Here is a 22984-nt window from a genome sequence, read left to right on the forward strand (position 1 = left end):
GCTTTGATCTACTTAATAACGCATACGAAATACGCGCCCGACTGTGAGACCATATAAACTGGGTGATTATTTGTTTAAGGCGGGAAAAGAAGGAGGCTGGCAGATATAGAGGTATTGTTTGGAAGAAGTATAAAAGGCGTGGTAGGAGGTCCATTTTAACTGCGTTGATCCTACCTAGCCACGACAACTGGAGCCTATGCCATTTCTCTAGATCCAAATTGACCTTTCGTAGAGCTGTTGTAAAGTTGGTCTCGAACAGTTTGGAAGTCTGGTTGGTAATTTTGATACCTAGGTAGGTGAGGAAGTCAAAGCGCCATTTAAATGGAAAGGTCGTCTTTAGTTGTTCGACCAAGGGGAGTTGTAATGAGATGTTTAAGATTTCGGATTTGTGGGAGTTCATTTTAAAATTACTTAGGACGCCAAGTGTGTGTAGTTCCGAAATAATGCTGGGCAGGCTTGTAGATGGAGACGTGATATATAGCAGAATATCATCTGCAAAAAGTGCTATCTTGTGTTCTTTGGAACGCAGTTTTATCCCTTTGATTGAGGGGTTATTTCTTAATGCCACGGCCAAATGCTCCATTGTTAGTATATATAAGAGAGGAGAGAGTGGGCACCCCTGCCTTGTACCATTTCTGACCGGGAATACAGATGAGAGTGCGCCGTTGACCTTGACCTGTGCACTAGGAGAGGTATATAGAGCAGAGATCCTGCGCAACATATTTTCCTTTAGGCCTATTTCCTCTAGAGTTTGAAAAATAAAATCCCAATGAACCCGGTCAAAAGCTTTTTCAGCATCAATTGACATGATACACAGGGGGTCCCCCTCTCTACCCACTCTGTCAAGCAGAGAGATAGTTCTGATTGTATTATCTCTTGCCTCCCGTCCTGGGACGAATCCTACCTGGTCCTGATTTATTAATTTAGGTAAAAGGGGACATAATCTATTTGCCAACATTTTAGCATATATTTTAATATCTACGTTTATCAATGAGATCGGCCGATAATTGTTACACATGGAAAGGTCTTTACCAGGTTTGGGAAGCACCGTGATGTGAGCGGCAAGTGACTGCGTAGGAAAAGAACCCCCAAGAGAGACAAAATTACAAGCCTCCAAGAACAATGGGCAAAGTGATACATTGAATGATTTGTAGAAGCCTGCTGAGAACCCATCAGGGCCTGGACTTTTCCCTTGTTTTAGGGTGCTAATTGTTTCGGATACCTCCTCCTCTGAAAATTCCCTTTCGAGGTCAGCCAAGTCACTCTCAAGCAATGAGGGCAATTTGTGTTCCTGCAAGTATGATTTAATTTTGTTATGAAGAAATTGTGGGGGTGCATCTTTATAGTGTCCTGCTATGTTGTATAGGGATTCGTAGTATCTGCTAAAATTGGAAAGGATATCTCTTGTATTAAACACTTTTTTCCCCTCTTTGTTTTTGATAAAAGGGATGTATGTATTAGGATTGCGTTTGTTAAGAGCTCTGGCCAAGAGTTTACCACTTTTGTTGCCGAGTTGGTAGAAGCGGCTTCTGAGTCTCTCCCTAAGACACTTAGATTTTTGATCTATGATAGTCAATAATTTCTGCCTGACAGAAGAAAGCCGGGCAAATGTATTGGCATCGAGATCTCGCTTATGCTGGTTTTCTAATTGATGGATTTGATCTGTTAGGCTAATTATTTCCGCTGCTCTTTCCCTTTTCAGCCGGGCACTATGGGAAATCAAAACACCTCTCACAACGCACTTCAAGGCCTCCCATCTCACAGTGAGAGACGTGGTGTCCCCCCCATGGTCGGCCACGAAATCCGTGATTGTCTGTTCAACCTCGGACTTACATATTGGGTCCAGGAGTAAATTTTCATTCAAACGCCAGGAGAATCCCGATCTCAAGGCAGTATGAAGTGACAGTGATAAGTAAATAGGTGCATGATCCGACCATAGTATTGACCCCACGTCCGCCTCCATCTGCAAGTTAAGTAACCTGTGTGAGACAAAAAAGTAATCTATTCTACTGTATGTGTTATGAATTTTCGAGAAGAAGCTGTAGTCCTTTACTGTAGGGTTCAAAACCCTCCAGATATCCACCAGTCTCAAGCTGCGTAGTTGGGATCTAATTTTGTTAATAGAAGAAGAAGAATAGGAGGACTTACCCGAAGAGACATCCACCGCAGGGTTCATTGGGATGTTAAAGTCGCCTCCAAGTATCACAGGAGAGGAGCCAGCGAACTCCTCAAGGCGCTTTTTGCAGTCATCCCCAAAAGTCTGTTGTCTTTGGTTTGGGAAATAAACATTAGCTATTACAAGTTTGTATGATGCCCATGAAATGAGTAGGAAGATAAATCTACCATTTTTGTCGATTAAAGAATCCAGGATTTCAGGCATGAAGGATTTGTGGAAGGCTATTGAAACACCTTTTGATTTGGAATATGGGTTAGGGCTGTGATACCATTTTGGATAATTTTTTGTGATACAATGTGGTACCACTCCAGTTTTGAAATGAGTCTCCTGGAGCAGTAACACAGAGACCCGTTGTTTGTGACTATCATACAAGACCCGCCTCCTTTTCTCTGGAATATTTAGCCCCTTTACGTTAAAGGAGCAGAATTTTATTTTATCCATAATCTCAAATTTTTACAACCTTTTGCAGCTTAGTGAGCCCCACCCGCTGGGACATGGGACAGCCAAGTGTGGAAGGGTAAGAACAATAGGAAAGGGGGAGGAAAGATAAGGTAGAGAAAAGGTAAGAATACATGAAGAACATAGAAGAGGGTGCGTTAAGATTGACGCACCGAGTCTGATCTTGCATCATTATGGCTGGGGCAATATGATGGGAGAGAGAAAACTCCCTCCCCACTCCCAACCTGTGCACCTCAAATGGGAAAAGGAAGCCGAGGAGAGCACTGACCCCCCCACTTCCCCGTGGACTTGATAGGTCCTATGGACTAGGGTTTACAAGCATATAATATCTAAACAAGACAAAATAGTAGTGGTTTTAACAATAACCCAAACAGGGTCGAGGTGTCTCGCATGTTGGCAGGAAACTACAAACAGTTATAACATTCACGACACCATATACTTAAAAGTTTAGAACTTAGACCAGATCCCCATGGCAGACCAACAATAAGTCCGTCCGCCCAGCCAGGGGGAATTCGGCCTGTTAACAATATATTAGCGTAGGACCTATTTAACTGCAATAAAACATCTGGACGTTTTGCAATAATGAACATAGACTAGTTGATAATAAAAAGGAAGAAAAATGAAAAATGAAGAATGAAAAGGGCAAAAAGGGAAAAAAAGGAACTTCATGGAGGATCAGAAGGGATCCCATTGGGGAGCCTTTTCTTGGGCTGAGGGACCTTGAGCCATCTTGGAGGGGCATCCGGAAGTGTTGGAGTTAAAGGCCAATCTGGAAGATCTATTAACGGCAGTTCAAATGTTCCCAAGAAGTTAGCCAGGTCCTCAATTCGGCGGAAGTATGCGCTTTTGCCACCTTTGGATGCCGTTAGTTGAAATGGGAACCCCCATCTATAGGGGATGTCTCTTTCCTTAAGAACCGCCAACAGAGGTTTCAAGGCTTTACGCAGGAATAAAGCACGCCTGGATAAATCTGACAAGAGTAGAATTGGTTGGCCTTCAAACTGGAGAGATCCCTTTTTCCTAGAAGCCATCATGATAGCCTCTTTAGTTCTGAAGTAATGCACTCTACAAATGACATCTCTAGGGCGTGAGTCAGAGGTGGGTTTGGGACCAAGAGATCTATGTACCTGTCAAATTCGATAGTGCTGTCCTCACAGTCACCTAGGATGTCCAGGAATATTCTCTGAACTGTACAGTCTAAGTCTTGAGGACTGACAGACTCTGGGAGGCCTCGTATACGAATATTATTACGCCTGTTGCGGTTTTCCAGATCTTCGAGGCCAGAAGACATTTCCTCCAGTTTTATAGTATGATCCATTAAGATTTCTCTGTGCGCCTGGAGTTCCTGTGAAATATCTTCCTGCGTCTTTTCTACGTCCTCTATGCGTGATGTAAACTCCATCTGTAGATTATGTATCTCCTTTTTGTACGAGTTCTCAAGCCTGCAAGCAAAGCTTTCTAGATCCGTTTTTGTTGGAAGAGCTTTAATATATTTGCTTAGTTCAGCTATATTCATGTCCTCAGGCAGGTCTTTATCTCCTTTACTGTTATCTGTTGATTTTATGGGAGAAATATGTGAAGCCTGTGGCCCTTTTGTGGAGGAGTTGTTTTTATGTGAGGCTTGCGACATTGTTGATCTCGTGTTCCTTGTTTGGAGCGGCTGATTTAGAAACCGTTTCATGACCTCCAAAAGAGGTTCCTTATGTAAGCTTGTGGAGTTTCTAGAAATCCTTTTATTTTTGCCCATAAGTGACTGCTGCTTCCATTGGTAGTCCAGAAAGATATTTAGGGGAACATGGGGGTGCAGTAATCACCGCATTAGCCGCGGCTCCCCATCAGCAAGCCCCCTCCTGGGTGCGTAAGTTTATGTTGTTAGTGTTAAGGGGAGCATGAACAGAGCCTCTGTCAAGAAGAGGAAGGACCCCTTTCTGTTATTATCGAACCCAGCACTAGGTGTCGCCAGAGGTCTATGTTTGTAAGACGTAGGTCTATTAGATGATATGCTGGAGAATTGTTTTCCAGTGTTAATATAATAAATGCACAATGACACCTTGGTGTGGTATGATGATAGAGAAGCTGCTACACCTCTTCAGAATAAGCGCGCCAAAGGTCTCAGATATTCTAGGTCACGTGGGTGCTTCTTCATGGAGGAGGTTGTCTCCAAGATGGCGTCTGCCTCCCAGTGGCGGGAAAACAATCTGGTCGATAAGCACAATAGTGGTTGCTGTAGGGGTCCCTGATAACACCTGTGCGGCCTTATTCCAATCCAGCCCCCCCTCGCCGGGGTATAGCGCCGATATAGAGACTGCGTGGGCAGCGCTGATGCCCGAGAGGGACTCCCGTTGCCGGGCTTACCTTGCTCCCTCTTATGTAGGGAGGGCGCCAGAGTTGTCAAGGACCAGCCTTTATCGTCTGCGGTGGAAAGTAGTGTCCCCGGCTGGAGTCGCATGCACCGCAGGGTCAGGAGCGGCGCCCCAGCTTCCGAGGTCCGGAGCGGTCACCAAGGGTCAGCATCCCAGCACAGTGGCCTAGCGCTGGCAGGCTGCGTTGAGCTCTAGCAGAGCGGCTCACCTCCGGGTCCTCTCCCTCCGTCCGTGGTCCCCCTGCCTCAGCCGCTCCGTGTGCTCGGCCGCAGCGTCCCCCTCCACAAGGCCCCGGAGCGGTCGCCGCGATCTGGAAGCCTCGCCGCACGGTGAGCGTCAGCGGTCTCCACGTGGGGCCACAGGCCGCCGTGTAGAAGGAGGGGGTCCCGCTTCAGACGACCGCAGGAACCGCGCTGCGGTAAGGTCTCGCACGGCAGGGGGCACGCTGGGGGATCCGACGCCGCCGCAGGGAGACCACACTGGAGCGTTACCCGGTGGGTAAGTAAGCGGCGCCCTCCACACGCCGCGCTCACACCACAAGGCAGACCAGCCAGCAGCGGAGAAACTTGATGAATATGGCGGCGGCAGGAGGCGTCTTAAAGTGTCCGCGGCCCCCCGTCACCAGTCGTCGGTGCCTCGCTGATGATAGTCGGGATCACTGGATGCTTCAATAGGGGCACCTTTCACCCCGCTTATATCCGCTACCCATCCAGGGGAAGGAGGCGTCCAGTAAAGCGCGACGATCCGGGTGCAGGAGGTAGTGCCTCAAGCGGGCCTCAGACCTGCCCGCAGGCCTCAGGCCACCGCAGCTAGCTCAGTCTGTATTTATGGCTAATCCAGCCAAAAGCAGGTTCACAGATCTTTAGAAAGATAGATAACCCTCCAAAATGATGTGGATGGGCTTTGTGGATCTATGGATTTGAAGGATTAAGGCAGCTATCTATGGAGCCCATGAGACACACGTCTTTCTCCTTCGGCTGCCAGCCACGCCCAAATGTTCATTTTTTTTTAAACATTCCAAAAGTTCCTGGAAAACACCTGAAGGGTTAATAAACTTCTTGAATGTGGTTTTGAGCACCTTGAGGGGTGCAGTTTTTAGAATGGTGTCACACTTGGTTATTTTCTATCATATAGATCCCTCAAAATGACTTCAAATGTGATGTGGTCTCTAAAAAATTTTAATCCTTATAAGGCCGGCCTCACACTAGCGTGTTTTACGGACGTAAGAGAGGTGCTGAAAATACGGATTGCATACGGTACAATGCTTCTCTATGCCCCAGCTCCTATCAGCCGTATTTTACTGATCCGTATTATACGGTGTTCTACGGCCATAGAAGATCGCAGCATGCGGCGTTTGTCACCGTATTGCACAAAAAATACGCCAATGAGAGTCTATGGGGGCCAGAAAAATACGGATTACACACGGACCAGCAGTGTGACTTGCGAGAAATACGCAGCGGTGTTCTATAGAAAAGTCGTCAATTCAGGGCGGTGTACAGTAAAATCACACTGACAGGTTAGAATAGAATAGCTAAGATAAATGTCTACACATAGTATAGGGGTATATATATATATATATATGTGTGTGTGTCAGTGAGACACATATATGTATATATATTAACCCCTTCATGACCCAGCCTATTTTGACCTTAAAGACCTTGCCGTTTTTTGCAATTCTGACCAGTGTCCCTTTATGAGGTAATAACTCAGGAACGCTTCAACGGATCCTAGCGGTTCTGAGATTGTTTTTTCGTGACATATTGGGCTTCATGTTAGTGGTAAATTTAGGTCAATAAATTCTGCGTTTATTTGTGATAAAAACGGAAATTTGGCGAAAATTTTGCAATTTTCACATTTTGAATTTTTATTCTGTTAAACCAGAGAGATATGTGACACAAAATAGTTAATAAATAACATTTCCCACATGTTTACTTTACATCAGCACAATTTTGGAAACAAAATTTTTTTTTGTTAGGAAGTTATAAGGGTTAAAATTTGACCAGCGATTTGTCATTTTTACAACGAAATTTACAAAACCATTTTTTTTAGGGACCACCTCACATTTGAAGTCAGTTTGAGGGGTCTATATGGCTGAAAATACCCAAAAGTGACACCATTCTAAAAACTGCACCCCTCAAGGTGCTCAAAACCACATTCAAGAAGTTTATTAACCCTTCAGGTGCTTCACAGCAGCAGAAGCAACATGGAAGGAAAAAATGAACATTTAACTTTTTAGTCACAAAAATTATCTTTTAGCAACAATTTTTTTATTTTCCCAATGGTAAAAGGAGAAACTGAACCACGAAAGTTGTTGTCCAATTTGTCCTGAGTACGCTGATACCTCATATGTGGGGGTAAACCACTGTTTGGGCGCACGGCAGGGCTTGGAAGGGAAGGAGCGCCATTTGACTTTTTGAATCAAAAATTGGCTCCAATCTTTAGCAGACACCATGTCACGTTTGGAAAGCCCCCGTGTGCCTAAAAATTGGAGCTCACCCACAAGTGACCCCATTTTGGAAACTAGACATCCCAAGGAACTTATCTAGATGCATAGTGAGCACTTTGAACCCCCAGGTGCTTCACAAATTGATCCGTAAAAATGAAAAAGTACTTTTTTTTCACAAAAAAATTCTTTTAGCCTCAATTTTTTCATTTTCACATGGGCAACAGGATAAAATGGATCCTAAAATGTGTTGGGCAATTTCTCCTGAGTACACCAATACCTCACATGTGGGGGTAAACCACTGTTTGGGCACATGGTAAGGCTCGGAAGGGAAGGAGCGCCATTTGACTTTTTGAATGAAAAATTATTTCCATCGTTAGCGGACACCATGTCGCGTTTGGATAGCTCCTGTGTGCCTAAACATTGGCGCTCCCCCACAAGTGACCCCATTTTGGAAACTAGACCCCCCAAGGAACTTATTTAGATGCCTAGTGAGCACTTTAAACCCTCAGGTGCTTCACAAATTGATCTGTAAAAATGAAAAAGTACTTTTTTTTCACAAAAAAATTATTTTCGCCTCAATTTTTTCATTTTCACATGGGCAGTAGGATAAAATGGATCATAAAATTTGTTGGGCAATTTCTCCCGAGTACGCCGATACCTCATATGTGGGGGTAAACCACTGTTTGGGCACTCGGCAGGGCTCGGAAGGGAAGGCGCGCCATTTGACTTTTTGAATGGAAAATTAGCTCCAATTGTTAGCGGACACCATGTCGCGTTTGGAGAGCCCCTGTGTGCCTAAACATTGGAGCTCCCCCACAAGTGACCCCATTTTGGAAACTAGACCCCCCAAGGAACTTATCTAGATGCATATTGAGCACTTTAAACCCCCAGGTGCTTCACAGAAGTTTATAACGCAGAGCCATGAAAATAAAAAATAATTTTTCTTTCCTCAAAAATGATTTTTTAGCCTGGAATTTCCTATTTTGCCAAGGATAATAGGAGAAATTGGACCCCAAATATTGTTGTCCAGTTTGTCCTGAGTATGCTGATACCCCATATGTGGGGGTAAACCACTGTTTGGGCGCACGGCAGGGCTCGGAAGGGATGGCACGCCATTTGGCTTTTTAAATGGAAAATTAGCTCCAATCATTAGCGGACACCATGTCACGTTTGGAGAGCCCCTGTGTGCCTAAACATTGGAGATCCCCCAGAAATGACCCCATTTTGGAAACTAGACCCCCAAAGGAACTAATCTAGATGTGTGGTGAGGACTTTGAACCCCCAAGTGCTTCACAGAAGTTTATAACGCAGAGCCATGAAAATAAAAAAAAAAAATTATTTTCTCAAAAATGATCTTTTAGCCTGCAATTTTTTATTTTCCCAAGGGTAACAGGAGAAATTTGACCCCAAAAGTTGTTGTCCAGTTTCTCCTGAGTACGCTGATACCCCATATGTGGGGGTAAATCACTGTTTGGGCACATGCCGGGGCTCGGAAGTGAAGTAGTGACGTTTTGAAATGCAGACTTTGATGGAATGCTCTGTGGGCGTCACGTTGCGTTTGCAGAGCCCCTGATGTGGCTTAACAGTAGAAACCCCCCACAAGTGACCCCATTTTGGAAACTAGACCCCCAAAGGAACTTATCTAGATGTGTGGTGAGCACTTTGAACCCCCAAGTGCTTCATAGAAGTTTATAATGCAGAGCCGTGAAAATAATAAATACGTTTTCTTTCCTCAAAAATAATTATTTAGCCCAGAATTTTTTATTTTCCCAAGGGTTACAAAAGAAATTGGACCCCAAAAGTTGTTGTCCAGTTTCTCCTGAGTACGCTGATACCCCATATGTGGGGGTAAACCACTGTTTGGGCACATGCCGAGGCTCGGAAGTGAAGTAGTGACGTTTTGAAATGCAGACTTTGATGGAATGCTCTGTGGGCGTCACGTTGCGTTTGCAGAGCCCCTGATGTGGCTTAACAGTAGAAACCCCCCACAAGTGACCCCATTTTGGAAACTAGACCCCGAAAGGAACTTATCTAGATGTGTGGTGAGCACTTTGAACCCCCAAGCGCTTCATAGAAGTTTATAATGCAGAGCCGTGAAAATAATAAATACGTTTTCTTTCCTCAAAAATAATTATTTAGCCCAGAATTTTTTATTTTCCCAAGGGTTACAGGAGAAATTGGACCCCAAAAGTTGTTGTCCAGTTTCTCCTGAGTACGCTGATACCCCATGTGTGGAGGTAAACCACTGTTTGGGCACACGTCGGGGCTCAGAAGGGAAGTAGTGACTTTTGAAATGCAGACTTTGATGGAATGGTCTACGGGTGTCACGTTGCGTTTGCAGAGCCCCTGGTGTGCCTAAACAGTAGAAACCCCCACAAGTGACCCCATTTTAGAAACTAGACCCCCCAAGGAACTTATCTAGATATGTGGTGAGCACTTTGAACCCCCAAGTGCTTCACAGACGTTTACAACGCAGAGCCGTGAAAATAAAAAATCATTTTTCTTTCCTCAAAATTATGTTTTAGCAAGCATTTTTTTAGATTCACAAGGGTAACAGGAGAAATTGGACCCCAGTAATTGTTGCGCAGTTTGTCCTGAGTATGCTGGTACCCCATATGTGGGGGTAAACCACTGTTTGGGCACACGTCGGGGCTCAGAAGTGAGGGAGCACCATTTGACTTTTTGAATACGAGATTGGCTGGAATCAATGGTGGCGCCATGTTGCGTTTGGAGACCCCTGATGTGCCTAAACAGTGGTAACCCCTCAATTCTACCTCCAACACTAACTCCAACACACCCCTAACTCTAATCCCAACTGTAGCCATAACCCTAATCACAACCCTAACCGCAACACACCCCTAACCACAACCCTAACCCCAACACACCCCTAACCCTAACCACAACCCTAATTCCAACCCTAACCCTAAGGCTATGTGCCCACGATGCAGATTCGTGTGAGATATTTCCGCACCATTTTTGAAAAATCCGCAGGTAAAAGGCACTGCGTTCACCTGCGGATTCCTATTGAGGAACAGGTGTAAAACGCTGCGGAATCCGCACAAAGAATTGACATGCTGCGGAAAATACAACGCAGCGTTTCCGCGCGGTATTTTCCGCACCATGGGCACAGCGGATTTGGTTTTTCATATGTTTACATGGTACTGTAAACCTGATGGAACACTGCTGCGAATCCGCAGCCAAATCCGCACCGTGTGCACATAGCCTAATTCTAAAGGTATGTGCACACGCTGCGGAAAACGCTGCGGATCCGCAGCAGTTTCCCATGAGTTTACAGTTCAATGTAAACCTACGGGAAACAAAAATCGCTGTGCACATGCTGCGGAAAAACTGCACGGAAACGCAGCGGTTTACATTCCGCAGCATGTCACTTCTTTTGTGCGGATTCCGCAGCGGTTTTACAACTGCTCCAATAGAAAATCGCAGTTGTAAAACCGCAGTGAAATGCGCAGAAAAAAACGCGGTAAATCCGCAGCGGTTTAGCACTGCGGATTTATCAAATCCGCAGCGGAAAAATCCGCAGAGGACCAGAATACGTGTGCACATACCGAAACCCTAACCCTAACCCTAACCCTACCCCTACCCCTAACCCTACCCCTAGCCCTAACCCTACCCCTAACCCTACCCCTAACCCTAACCCTATTCTAACATTAGTGGAAAAAAAAATGTCTTTATTTTTTTATTGTCCCTACCTATGGGGGTGACAAAGGGGGGGGGTCATTTATTATTTTTTTTATTTTGATCACTGAGATAGATTATATCTCAGTGATCAAAATGCACTTTGGAACGAATCTGCCGGCCGGCAGATTCGGCGGGCGCACTGCACATGCGCCCGCCATTTTGGAAGATGGCGGCGCCCAGGGAGAAGACGGACGGGACCCCGGCTGGATCGGTAAGTATGATGGGGTGGGGGGGGACCACGGGGGGGGGGATCGGAGCACGGGGGGGGGATCGGAGCACGGGGGGGGGGAATCGGAGCGCGGGAGGGGTGGAACGGAGCACGGGGGGGCTGGAATGGAGCACAGGGGGGCTGGAATGGAGCACGGGGGGGTGGAACGGAGCACCGGGGGGTGTGGATCGGAGTGCAGGGGGGGTGATTGGAGCACGGGGGGGTGATTGGAGCACGGGGGGAGCGGACAAGAGCACGGGGGGGAGCGGAGCACTGGACGGAGGGGAGCCGGAGCAGTGTACCGGCCAGATCGGGGGGCTGCGGGGGCGATCGGTGGGGTGGGGTGGGGGCACATTAGTATTTCCAGCCATGGCCGATGATATTTCAGCATCGGCCATGGCTGGATTGTAATATTTCACCCGTTATAATAGGTGAAATATTACAAATCGCTCTGATTGGCAGTTTCACTTTCAACAGCCAATCAGAGCGATCGTAGCCACGAGGGGGTGAAGCCACCCCCCCTGGGCTAAACTACCACTCCCCCTGTCCCTGCAGATCGGGTGAAATGGGAGTTAACCCTTTCACCCGGCCTGCAGGGACGCGATCTTTCCATGACGCCGCATAGGCGTCATGGGTCGGATTGGCACCGACTTTCATGACGCCTACGTGGCGTCATGGGTCGGGAAGGGGTTAATATTTCATACAGCGCAAGATAGCTTAAAAGCCGGTAATTCAATTGCCGGCTTTTGCTATCTCCTTTCCAAACCCGACATCATATGAGACATGGTTTACATATAGTAAACCATGTCATATCCCTTTTTTTTTGCATATTCCACACTACTAATGATAGTAGTGTGAATCTGCAAAATTTGGGCGCTCTAGCTATTAATTTAAATTGACTCCTTGAAAAAGCCACTTAGGCGAAACGTACGTTGGAGTCGGAGTCCTTGAGGGTCACAGATCATCTTCACACTGGTACTAGTATTGCTCCAGAGGTTTTATGCACTTTTTTTGTCTTGATTAGACTATTTATTATGAAAGCATATGCACTTTATTAAGATGGATTGTCCATTTCTTTTTTCATCCATCTTCTGCACCTTGGAGGGCTATATATTATTTTTCTAGTATATATTTTTTATTATATGGATTTGGTCTCCTAATTCGGTATATCCTTTATATGCTGTAGTATTGTTGGTTGTTTCCTTTTTTGTACAGTTTTTTTGTTTGTTATTATTTTTTGTAATAAAATTATATTTTTATACCTTATTGTGATCATTGCCTTATGTTCACTTTGACATTGGTTTATATTAATTTAAAGGGTTAAATTGCGGAAAAAATTGCTGTGGGCTCTCGCACAATTTTCTCCGCCAGAATGGTAAAGCCAGTGACTGAGGGCAGATATTAATAGCCTGGATAGGGTCCATGGTTATTGCCCCCCCCCGGCTAAAAACATCTGCCTCCAGCCACCCCAGAAAAGGCTCATCTGTAAGATGCGCCTATTCTGGCACTTCGCCGCTCTCTTCCCATTCCCGTGTAGCGGTGGAATATGGGGTAATGAAGGGTTAATGTCACCTTGCTATTGTAAGGTGACATTAAGCCAGATTAATAATGGAGAGGCGTCAATTATGACACCTATCCATTATTAATCCAATAGTATGAAATGGTTAAAAAACACACACATTATTACAAAGCATTTTAATGAAATAAATACACAGGTTTTTGGAATATTTAATTATACTGGTAATCCACATGAAGACCCTCGTTCTGTAAAAAAAGGTAAAATAAAAAAACAACAATATCCCATACCTTCCGATGATCACTCACGTCCCACAATGTAAATCCATCTGAAGGGGTTAACTAATTTTACAAGCAGGAGCCTGCTAATGCAGCTGTGCTCCTGCCACTAAAACCCCAGCGAATGAATAGAATGTAGGTCAATGACCTGTAGTTACCTTCAGTTGTGGTGAGGCGCCCTCTGCTGGATGTCCTCATATGAACTCGAGCCTGGCAACTTTTCAGAATATTTTCCCACGCTTCATTACCCCATATCCCACTGCTACACAGGAATGGGAAGAGAGTGGCCAAGTGCCAGAATAGGCGCATCTTCCAGATGTGCCTTTTCTGGGGTGGCTGGGGGCAGATGTTTTTAGCCGGGGGAGGGGGGGCAATAACCATGGACCCTCTCCAGGCTATTACTATCTGCCCTCAGTCACTGGCTTTACTATTCTGGCGGAGAAAATTGTGCGGGCGCTCACGCCAATTTTTTAAGCGATTTAACTGCTAGAGCGCCCATATTTTGCACATACACACTACTAAAATTAGTAGTGTGGAATATGCAAAAAAAAAGGGATATGAGATGGTTTACTGTATGTAAACCATGTCCCCTATGATGTCGGGTTTGGAAAGGAGATAGCAAAAGCCGGCAATTGAATTACCGGCTTTTAAGCTATCTTCTGCTGTATGATATATTAATATATATATATATATATATATATATATGTCTCACTGACACATATATATATAGACAGTATATATGTTTTTACGATTTTTTGAGAACATGGATCCATTGTATGTCCGTATGTCGGTTTTGCAAGCCTGCGAGAAAATCTCGCAGTATGGATGCCATACAGATTACTTACGGAGAATGCCATGCGCAATATACGCTGACACACCCTGCCTACGGATGAGATACGGACCACTATTTTGGCCACTTTTCTGCGTATTACTGCCGTAAATTATGGACCGTATTTTTATACGCTGAGTGTGACGCAGGCCTAACTCCCTAACAAAAAAAAATTGGTTCCAAAATTGTGCTGATGTAAAGTAGACATGTGGGAAATGTTACTTATTTATATATAATTTAATTATTTTGTGTGACATATCTCTGTGATTTAAGGGCATAAAAATTCAAAGTTGGAAAATTGCTCAATTTTCAAAATTTTCACCAAATTTCCGTTTTTTTCACAAATAAACGCGTTATATCGAAGAAATTTTACAACTATCATGACGTACAATATGTACAAGAAAACAATGTCAGAATCGCCAAGATCCGTTGAAGCGTTCCAGAGTTATAACCTCATATAGGGACAGTGGTCAGAATTGTAAAAATTGGCCCGGTCATTAACGTGCAAACCACCGTTGGGGCTTAAGGGGTTAAACACTAAGAAGGAGTTTCTTGTAGACATCCAGTAGCAGATGTTATGGGGAATCAGAGGGTGTTCAATCCCACCTGACACTTTATCACTATTTTTGCAACTCACTCATTTTTAAACTTCTAACTAGTGTTGAGCATTCCGATACTGCAAATATCGGGTATCGGCCGATATTCGCTGTATCGGAATTCTGATACCGAGTTCCGATACTTTTGCGATATCGGATACCGGAATCGGAAGTTTCTATAGTGCAATGATGCACTATAATGGAGTGTGGATGGTGCGTGGGCGGAGACTGCGTGTGTCTGTGCTTGACCGTTGGGGGGTCTGTGCGTGCCTGCCGGGGGTCTGTACGGGCCTGCCGGGGCTCTGTGCGGCGTGTCGGGGCTTTGTGCGGCGTGTCGGGGCTCTGTGCGGGCTGCCGGAGGTCTGTGCAGACCTGCCGGGGCCATTTCTGGGGTGGCTGCAGACTGGTATTTGTAGCCGTGGAGGGGGGCCAATATCCATGTTCCCTCTCTAGGCTATGAATATCAGCCCGCAGCTGTCTGCGTAGCCTTTCTGGCTATAAAAATTGGGGGACCCCATGTCATTTTTTGGGGGGTCACCCCATTTTAATAGCCAGTAAAGGCTACGCAGACAGCTGTCGGCTGATATTCATAGCACGCCACACAGAGCCCCAGCACGCCGCACAGAGCGCCGGCAGGCCCGCACAGAGCCCCCGCACACCGCACAGAGCACCGGCAGGCCTGTACAGACCCCCGGCAGGCACGCACAGACCCCCGAGAGGCCCATACAGATCCCCGGCAGGCCCGCACAGGCCCCGTCCGCACACACAGACATGCACAGTGTCTGCCCATGCACCGCCCACACTCTTCCCCCCTCCGGAACAGGATGTAGAAGGACAGAAAGGGTTTATTTACATTCCGATATTTGTGTCCCATTGACTTGCATTGGTATCGGTGTTGGCGATATCCGATATTTTTGGGATATCGGCCGATCAAATCCGATACCGATACTTCTGGATATCGGAAGGTATCGCTCAACACTACTTCTAACCTATTAAATAGCAAATAAATAAACACATACATTCAGATTTTTTTATTTGTATTATCATTTGTATGTAATTGAATGCATTTTTATTTCTGAAGTATGACATCTCATGTGATTCTCTGGCACACCATTTTCCCCCATATATCAATGTATATAAGTGTTGAAGTTCCTTTGTAATATCAATGTGGTTATTTCCGGAGGACGAGGATCTCAAAATACTAGCTCCACACCACAGAATAAACAAATGTTTTATCTTATTGACTCTCCATTATCCTTTGTGGGATACTGACAGCAGCACAGGAAAGTCCTCCATCTCCTCCTATTATCCTCATGATCTATCACCCATGGTCTGCAGCAGCTGTTCAAGCATATTCATTGTTGCAATTGCAACAAGGTGAACTTACACTCCCTGAGTACACACCCTTTGTATAGTGGGTATCACCTTATTTGCACTATTGCAATGTAATAGTTTGTGTCCATTTTGTGTAACAGGATGATAGTCCACGCATCTACCCCTCTCCAATTGCTCCTGAACCAGTTGTTTTTTCATTGGAAAACCTGAAAGTCCAGCGACAAGAGGATGGAGTTTTCCTGCTCACTGGTAAGTGTTGTGACCCTATATTATAATGGAAGATATATAGTTTTGTATTCATCTGTCACGATAATGTAAACATGCCATATTGTGAGTTCAGTTCCAGAAGCTTTACAGACACACGCTGCAGATTCGACCCCCCTTTCTCCCCCACTGCATTCGCTTCTACAAAAACAAAGCCCTATGGCAGACACACCCTACGCAACTTGATACCAATGTGTGAGCAGTTTATTGCTTTTAGCTGCAGCAGACAAATCTCCCTAAAACAACTTTATACTTTGTAACACTGCCTACCTTTTTTTGGAGTAAAATATACAATTTATTAGCTTGTCTCTCCTTGTTCTATAACGAACTGTTGCGTCCTCTGAAGTGAATTACGCTACTGATTTTGGGTTGACTCTGGACCCGTCAATACTTGAAAAATCGGAGCTGGTGGCAGCATACCTTGTCCTGTGCAACTGGGCATCTATGCAGCGACCGGCGGCATTGATAATTATTATTCCCGCCTGTGTTGGAGTAGTTATATCGCCCTCGCTGCAGTGTGCCCAGTAGTCAGTACATAGCGGGCAGCCCTTCTGGCGACTAATTACCCTAGGTACAGTACCCTGACTGACCTGAGGGCAAGGGGGCGCCAGAGAGCTGCAAGTTCCAATCCGGAAGTGGGATATAGATAAATCCCCTTCAGAAGGAGCCAGAGTCAACCAAACAACCCCGATTCATGACAAATTGGTGAGAGCGGCATTGATAATTACTATTCCCGCCTGTGTTGGAGTAGTTATATCTCCTTCGCTGCAGTGTGCCCAGTAGCATGTACATAGCAGGCAGCCCTTCTGGTGACTAATTACCCTAGGTACAGTACCCTGACTGACCTGAGGGTAATGGGGGCACCAGAGAGCTGCAAGTTCCAAACCGGAAGTGGGATATAGATAGGAGCCAGAGGCAACCAAACAACCCCGGTTCATGACAAATTGGTGAGAGCGGTGGGGATGATAAAGGTATCATCCCCGTGAACCGTGACAGATTGGTGGGATCCCGGTGGGATCCGTGACATCATCATAGTTATTATAACGTACTGTAGAATTGTGAATGACATTTTATGAGCATTTTGACATTTTATAGATATATTAGAAGTTTGGATCAGTAGTAGTTTGGGTCCTGAAGCTGCCGCAGATTACTAGTATAAGGGGTACAAGTGCTGTGCCCAGTTGAAGTTGTTGATTCACGTTGCAGAGCCATGTATATATTACTGGTACATACTTTCTGTAGTCTGTATGTCACATTCCTATTGGAACTCAATGGACATTTCAACCTGCAAAGGGCTTTTCAATTCCTTAAGCCAGGGTCATATGAGCGTATGAAAACAATCAGATGTGTGTTGTTATTTTATGTCCATGTGACATCTTTATGACATCTGTCTTTATTAGTGATGAGCAAACTGGCCCGGATATGGTGTTATCCAACCATTCTTGGGTGTTATCCAAGTACCTCAGGCATGCTCGAGTAAGGGTATGTGCACACATTGCAGATTTGCCTGCAGATTTTTCTGCACCAAATCCGCAGCTCTTGGCAGAAAACGCAGGTGCGTTTTTGATGCATTTTTGTATGCGTTTTTGAAAGCTAAATAAAGATGTATCATTGAACAACCAAAAAAAGATTTGTGATGTCATTTCTTGTCCAATCTCCTCTTTTACATTTGTCCAACCCACACTCCATTACACACACAGATAGACAGATAGATAGACAAACAGATAGATAGATAGATAGATAGATAGATACATAGATAGATAGAAAATAGATAGATAGAAGGAATGAGATAGATAGACAGATAGATAGATAGAATAGATAGAAGGAATGAGCTAGATAGATAGATACAGTGGGGCAAAAAAGTATTTAGTCAGTCAGCAATAGTGCAAGTTCCACCACTTAAAAAGATGAGAGGCGTCTGTAATTTACATCATAGGTAGACCTCAACTATGAGAGACAAACTGAGAAAAAAAAATCCAGAAAATCTCATTGTCTGTTTTTTTAACATTTTATTTGCACATTATGGTGGAAAATAAGTATTTGGTCAGAAACAAACAATCAAGATTTCTGGCTCTCACAGACCTGTAACTTCTTCTTTAAGAGTCTCCTCTTTCCTCCACTCATTACCTGTAGTAATGGCACCTGTTTAAACTTGTTATCAGCATAAAAAGACACCTGTGCACACCCTCAAACAGTCTGACTCCAAACTCCACTATGGTGAAGACCAAAGAGCTGTCAAAGGACACCAGAAACAAAATTGTAGCCCTGCACCAGGCTGGGAAGACTGAATCTGCAATAGCCAACCAGCTTGGAGTGAAGAAATCAACAGTGGGAGCAATAATTAGAAAATGGAAGACATACAAGACCACTTATAATCTCCCTCGATCTGGGGCTCCACGCAAAATCCCACCCCGTGGGGTCAGAATGATCACAAGAACGGTGAGCAAAAATCCCAGAACCACGCGGGGGGACCTAGTGAACGAACTGCAGAGAGCTGGGACCAATGTAACAAGGCCTACCATAAGTAAAACACTACGCCACCATGGACTCAGATCCTGCAGTGCCAGACGTGTCCCACTGCTTAAGCCAGTACATGTCCGGGCCCGTCTGAAGTTTGCTAGAGAGCATTTGGATGATCCAGAGGAGTTTTGGGAGAATGTCCTATGGTCTGATGAAACCAAACTGGAACTGTTTGGTAGAAACACAACTTGTCGTGTTTGGAGGAAAAAGAATACTGAGTTGCATCCATCAAACACCATACCTACTGTAAAGCATGGTGGTGGAAACATCATGCTTTGGGGCTGTTTCTCTGCAAAGGGGCCAGGACGACTGATCCGGGTACATGAAAGAATGAATGGGGCCATGTATCATGAGATTTTGAGTGCAAACCTCCTTCCATCAGCAAGGGCATTGAAGATGAAACGTGGCTGGGTCTTTCAACATGACAATGATCCAAAGCACACCGCCAGGGCAACGAAGGAGTGGCTTTGTAAGAAGCATTTCAAGGTCCTGGAGTGGCCTATCCAGTCTCCAGATCTCAACCCTATAGAAAACCTTTGGAGGGAATTGAAAGTCCGTGTTGCCAAGCGAAAAGCCAAAAACATCACTGCTCTAGAGGAGATCTGCATGGAGGAATGGGCCAACATACCAACAACAGTGTGTGGCAACCTTGTGAAGACTTACAGAAAACGTTTGACCTCTGTCATTGCCAACAAAGGATATATTACAAAGTATTGAGATGAAATTTTGTTTCTGACCAAATACTTATTTTCCACCATAATATGCAAATAAAATGTTAAAAAAACAGACAATGTGATTTTCTGGATTTTTTTTTCTCAGTTTGTCTCCCATAGTTGAGGTCTACCTATGATGTAAATTACAGACGCCTCTCATCTTTTTAAGTGGTGGAACTTGCACTATTACTGACTGACTAAATACTTTTTTGCCCCACTGTAGATACATGACAGATAGATCTATATGTTTTCTCCGTCTGCCGGAAACAGCTTTTTTGACGTACCCGGCAAAAAAAGATGAAATGTGTGGCCATCAGGCGCTAATACAACTCTATGAGAAAAAAACGGATCAGGCGGAAAAAGATCTCGCCGGATTGTGCCTGATGGCAAAAACCTGATGTGTGAAAGTAGCCAGATAGATATATGGATAGCTATATCTATGTATCTATAGATATATCTATCGATCTATAAATAGATCTATAGATAGATATATCCATAGTTATATCTAGAACAGAAGAAAAATGAAGGCAGCACTCCAAGTGTTTCAGATGAATAAAGGTGAAAAACCTTTATTCAGCCCCACTCATCCTGGGCAACGTTTCTGCTCCTCCTGAGCCTTTGTCAAGCAGTGGGTGTTACAATCAAATGTGCTTTTATAGCCATATTCAACAAGCATTTATAATTATCTTATACTATTAAAAATACAATACATAAACATGTTTCATGTAGTTGAACTTCATACATAAAGTGCATTAGTGCTAAAGCATTATTTTTCTCCATTCCTAATATATTAATATTACCATGTGAACACCACAATCCCAATCTGCATACTGCATAATCGCAGCTGTGTATATAATTTTAATTAGTGTTTTACCTGTCAGAGATCAAGCTTGTCAGCATGGAGGACGCCATCATCACTGTTCTCAGTGTTCGACTATAGCTACTGCGCATGTCTCAGCACTTCCTCATCATCACATAGTCATGGCCAAAAGTATTGACACCCCTGCAATTCTGTCAGATAATACTCATTTTCTTCCTGAAAATGATTGCAAACACAAATTATTTGGTATTATTATCTTCATTTAATTTGTCTTAAATGAAAAAACACAAAAAGAATTCTCCTAAAGCCAAATTGGATATAATTCTACACCAAACCTAAAAAAGGGGGTGGACAAAAGTATTGGCACTGTTCGAAAAATCATGTGATGCTTCTCTAATTTGTGTAATTAACAGCATCTGTAACTTACCTGTGGCACCTAACAGGTGTTGGCAATAACTAAATCACACTTGCAGCCAGTTGACATGGATTAAAGTTGACTCAACCTCTGTCCTGTGTCCTTGTGTGTACCACATTGAGCATGGAGAAAAGAAAAAAGACCAAAGAACTGTCTGAGGTCTTGAGAAACCAAATTGTGAGGAAGCATGAGCAATCTCAAGGCTACAAGTCCATCTCCAAAGACCTGAATGCTCCTGTGTCTACCGTGCGCAATGTCATGAAGAAGTTTAAAGCCCATGGCACTGTGGCTAACCTTCCTAGATGTGGACGGAAAAGAAAAATTGACAAGAGATTTCAACGCAAGATTGTGCAGATGTTGGATAAAGAACCTCGACTAACATCCAAACAAGTTCAAGCTGCCCTGCAGTCCGAGGGTACAACAGTGTCAACCCGTACTATCCGTCGGCATCTGAATGAAAAGGAACTGTATGGTAAGAGACCCAGGAAGACCCCACTTCTTACCCGAGACATAAAAAAGCCAGGCAGGAGTTTGCCAAAACTTACCTGAAAAAGTCTAAAACGTTTTGTTCTCTGGTCAGATGAGACAAAAGTAGAGCTTTTTGGGCAAAGGCATCAACATAGAGTTTACAGGAGAAAAAAAGAGGCATTCAAAGAAAATAACACGGTTCCTACAGTCAAACATGGCGGAGGTTCACTGATGTTTTGGGGGTTGCTTTACTGCCTCTGGCACTGGTCTGCTTGACCGTGTGCATGGCATTATGAAGTCTGAAGACTACCAACAAATTTTGCAGCATAATGTAGGGCCCAGTGTGAGAAAGCTGGGTCTCCCTCAGAGGTCATGGGTCTTCCAGCAGGACAATGACCCAAAACACACTTCAAAAAGCACTAGAAAATGGTTTGAGAGAAAGCACTGGAGACTTCTAAGGTGGCCAGCAATGAGTCCAGACCTGAATCCCATAGAACACCTGTGGCGAGATCTAAAAATGGCAGTTTGGAAAAGGCACCCTTCAAGTACCAGGGACCTGGAGCAGTTTGCCAAAGAAGAATGGTCTAAAATTCCAGCAGAGCATTGTAAGAGACTCGTTGATGGTTACCGTGAGTTGTTGGTCGCAGTTATTTTGGCTAAAGGTTGTGCAACCAAGTATTAGGCTGAGGGTGCCAATACTTTTGTCTGGCCCATTTTTGTAGTTTTTTTGTGAAATGATCAATGTTTTGCTTTTTGCTTCATTCTCTTTTGTGTTTTTTCATTTAAGACAAATTAAATGAAGATAATAATACCAAATAATTTGTGTTTGCAATCATTTTCAGGAAGAAAATGAGTATTATCTGACAGAATTGCAGGGGTGTCAATACTTTTGGCCATGACTGTAAGCTATCAGCCAATTGAAGACATTGTGTGGCATTTTTTAAAGTGCGCATGCACACTTCCACTGTATCGTCTTTTCATCGCCATCTTAGAAGAGGCGACATACGTATCTCAGACATTATGAAAAAAGGTACCACTCAAATCATGGGGGGTGAACTTCACTGCTGCCTAGTGCCAATCCAGCATTTACAGACAGTTCAATATCACCGCTATAATATATATTATTCAACACATATGAATAAATTCTATTAGATTAGATAACCTTGTATACGAGTTTTTAAAGGGAACCTGTCACCTGAATTTGGCGGGACTGGTTTTGGGTCATATGGGCGGAGTTTTCGGGTGTTTGATTCACCCTTTCCTTACCCGCTGGCTGCATGCTGGCTGCAATATTGGATTGAAGTTCATTCTCTGTCCTCCGTAGTACACGCCTGCGCAAGGCAATCTTGCCTTGCGCAGGCGTGTACTACGGAGGACAGAGAATGAACTTCAATCCAATATTTCGGCCAGCATGCAGCCAGCGGGTAAGGAAAGGGTGACTCAAACACCCGAAAACTCCGCCCATATGACCCAAAACCAGTCCCGCCAAATTCAGGCGACAGGTTCCCTTTAAGGCATTATAAAACTACCCTGATGTAACGGATGGCACCCTCCTCAGGTTACCTCCGCTCACCAATAGTGCCACAGTGGTGCACAGGATCCCTCCGGACTGAACTTAGGCTACTATAAAGATAGATATGCCTATAAGCCTGCAACCTATTCAACAGCATTTAATCCATAATCCTGAAAAGATATATTATACGTATTTATATATATATATATATATATATATATATATATATATATATATATATGTGTATATATATATATACATATAGAAATTGGCCGAGAAACTTATAAATGATGCTTTTATTCAAAAAAAGTTTTTCAATAATGATATAAAAAAATAGAAACATTTTAGAAAATTATATATTATTCT

The 22984-nt window shown here is 44.1% G+C and overlaps 1 protein-coding gene across 3 annotated transcripts in view; it reads left to right on the top strand.

Moving 5' to 3' along the window:
* Window positions 1-22984, top strand: part of BLTP3A (bridge-like lipid transfer protein family member 3A) — a 1189163-nt gene that overhangs the window by 767539 nt on the left and 398640 nt on the right. For 2 of the 3 annotated variants that reach the window (XM_069756570.1, XM_069756571.1), the window contains one exon: window positions 16046-16154. In XM_069756570.1, coding sequence (XP_069612671.1) covers window positions 16046-16154 — 109 coding nt within the window. Of the gene's footprint in view, window positions 1-16045; window positions 16155-22984 lie in introns of those variants that run through there. The other variant, XM_069756572.1, reaches the window with a different exon arrangement.

This window comes from Ranitomeya imitator, chromosome 3, assembly GCF_032444005.1.
Source record: "Ranitomeya imitator isolate aRanImi1 chromosome 3, aRanImi1.pri, whole genome shotgun sequence".
In the NCBI taxonomy this organism is placed as follows: domain Eukaryota; kingdom Metazoa; phylum Chordata; class Amphibia; order Anura; family Dendrobatidae; genus Ranitomeya; species Ranitomeya imitator.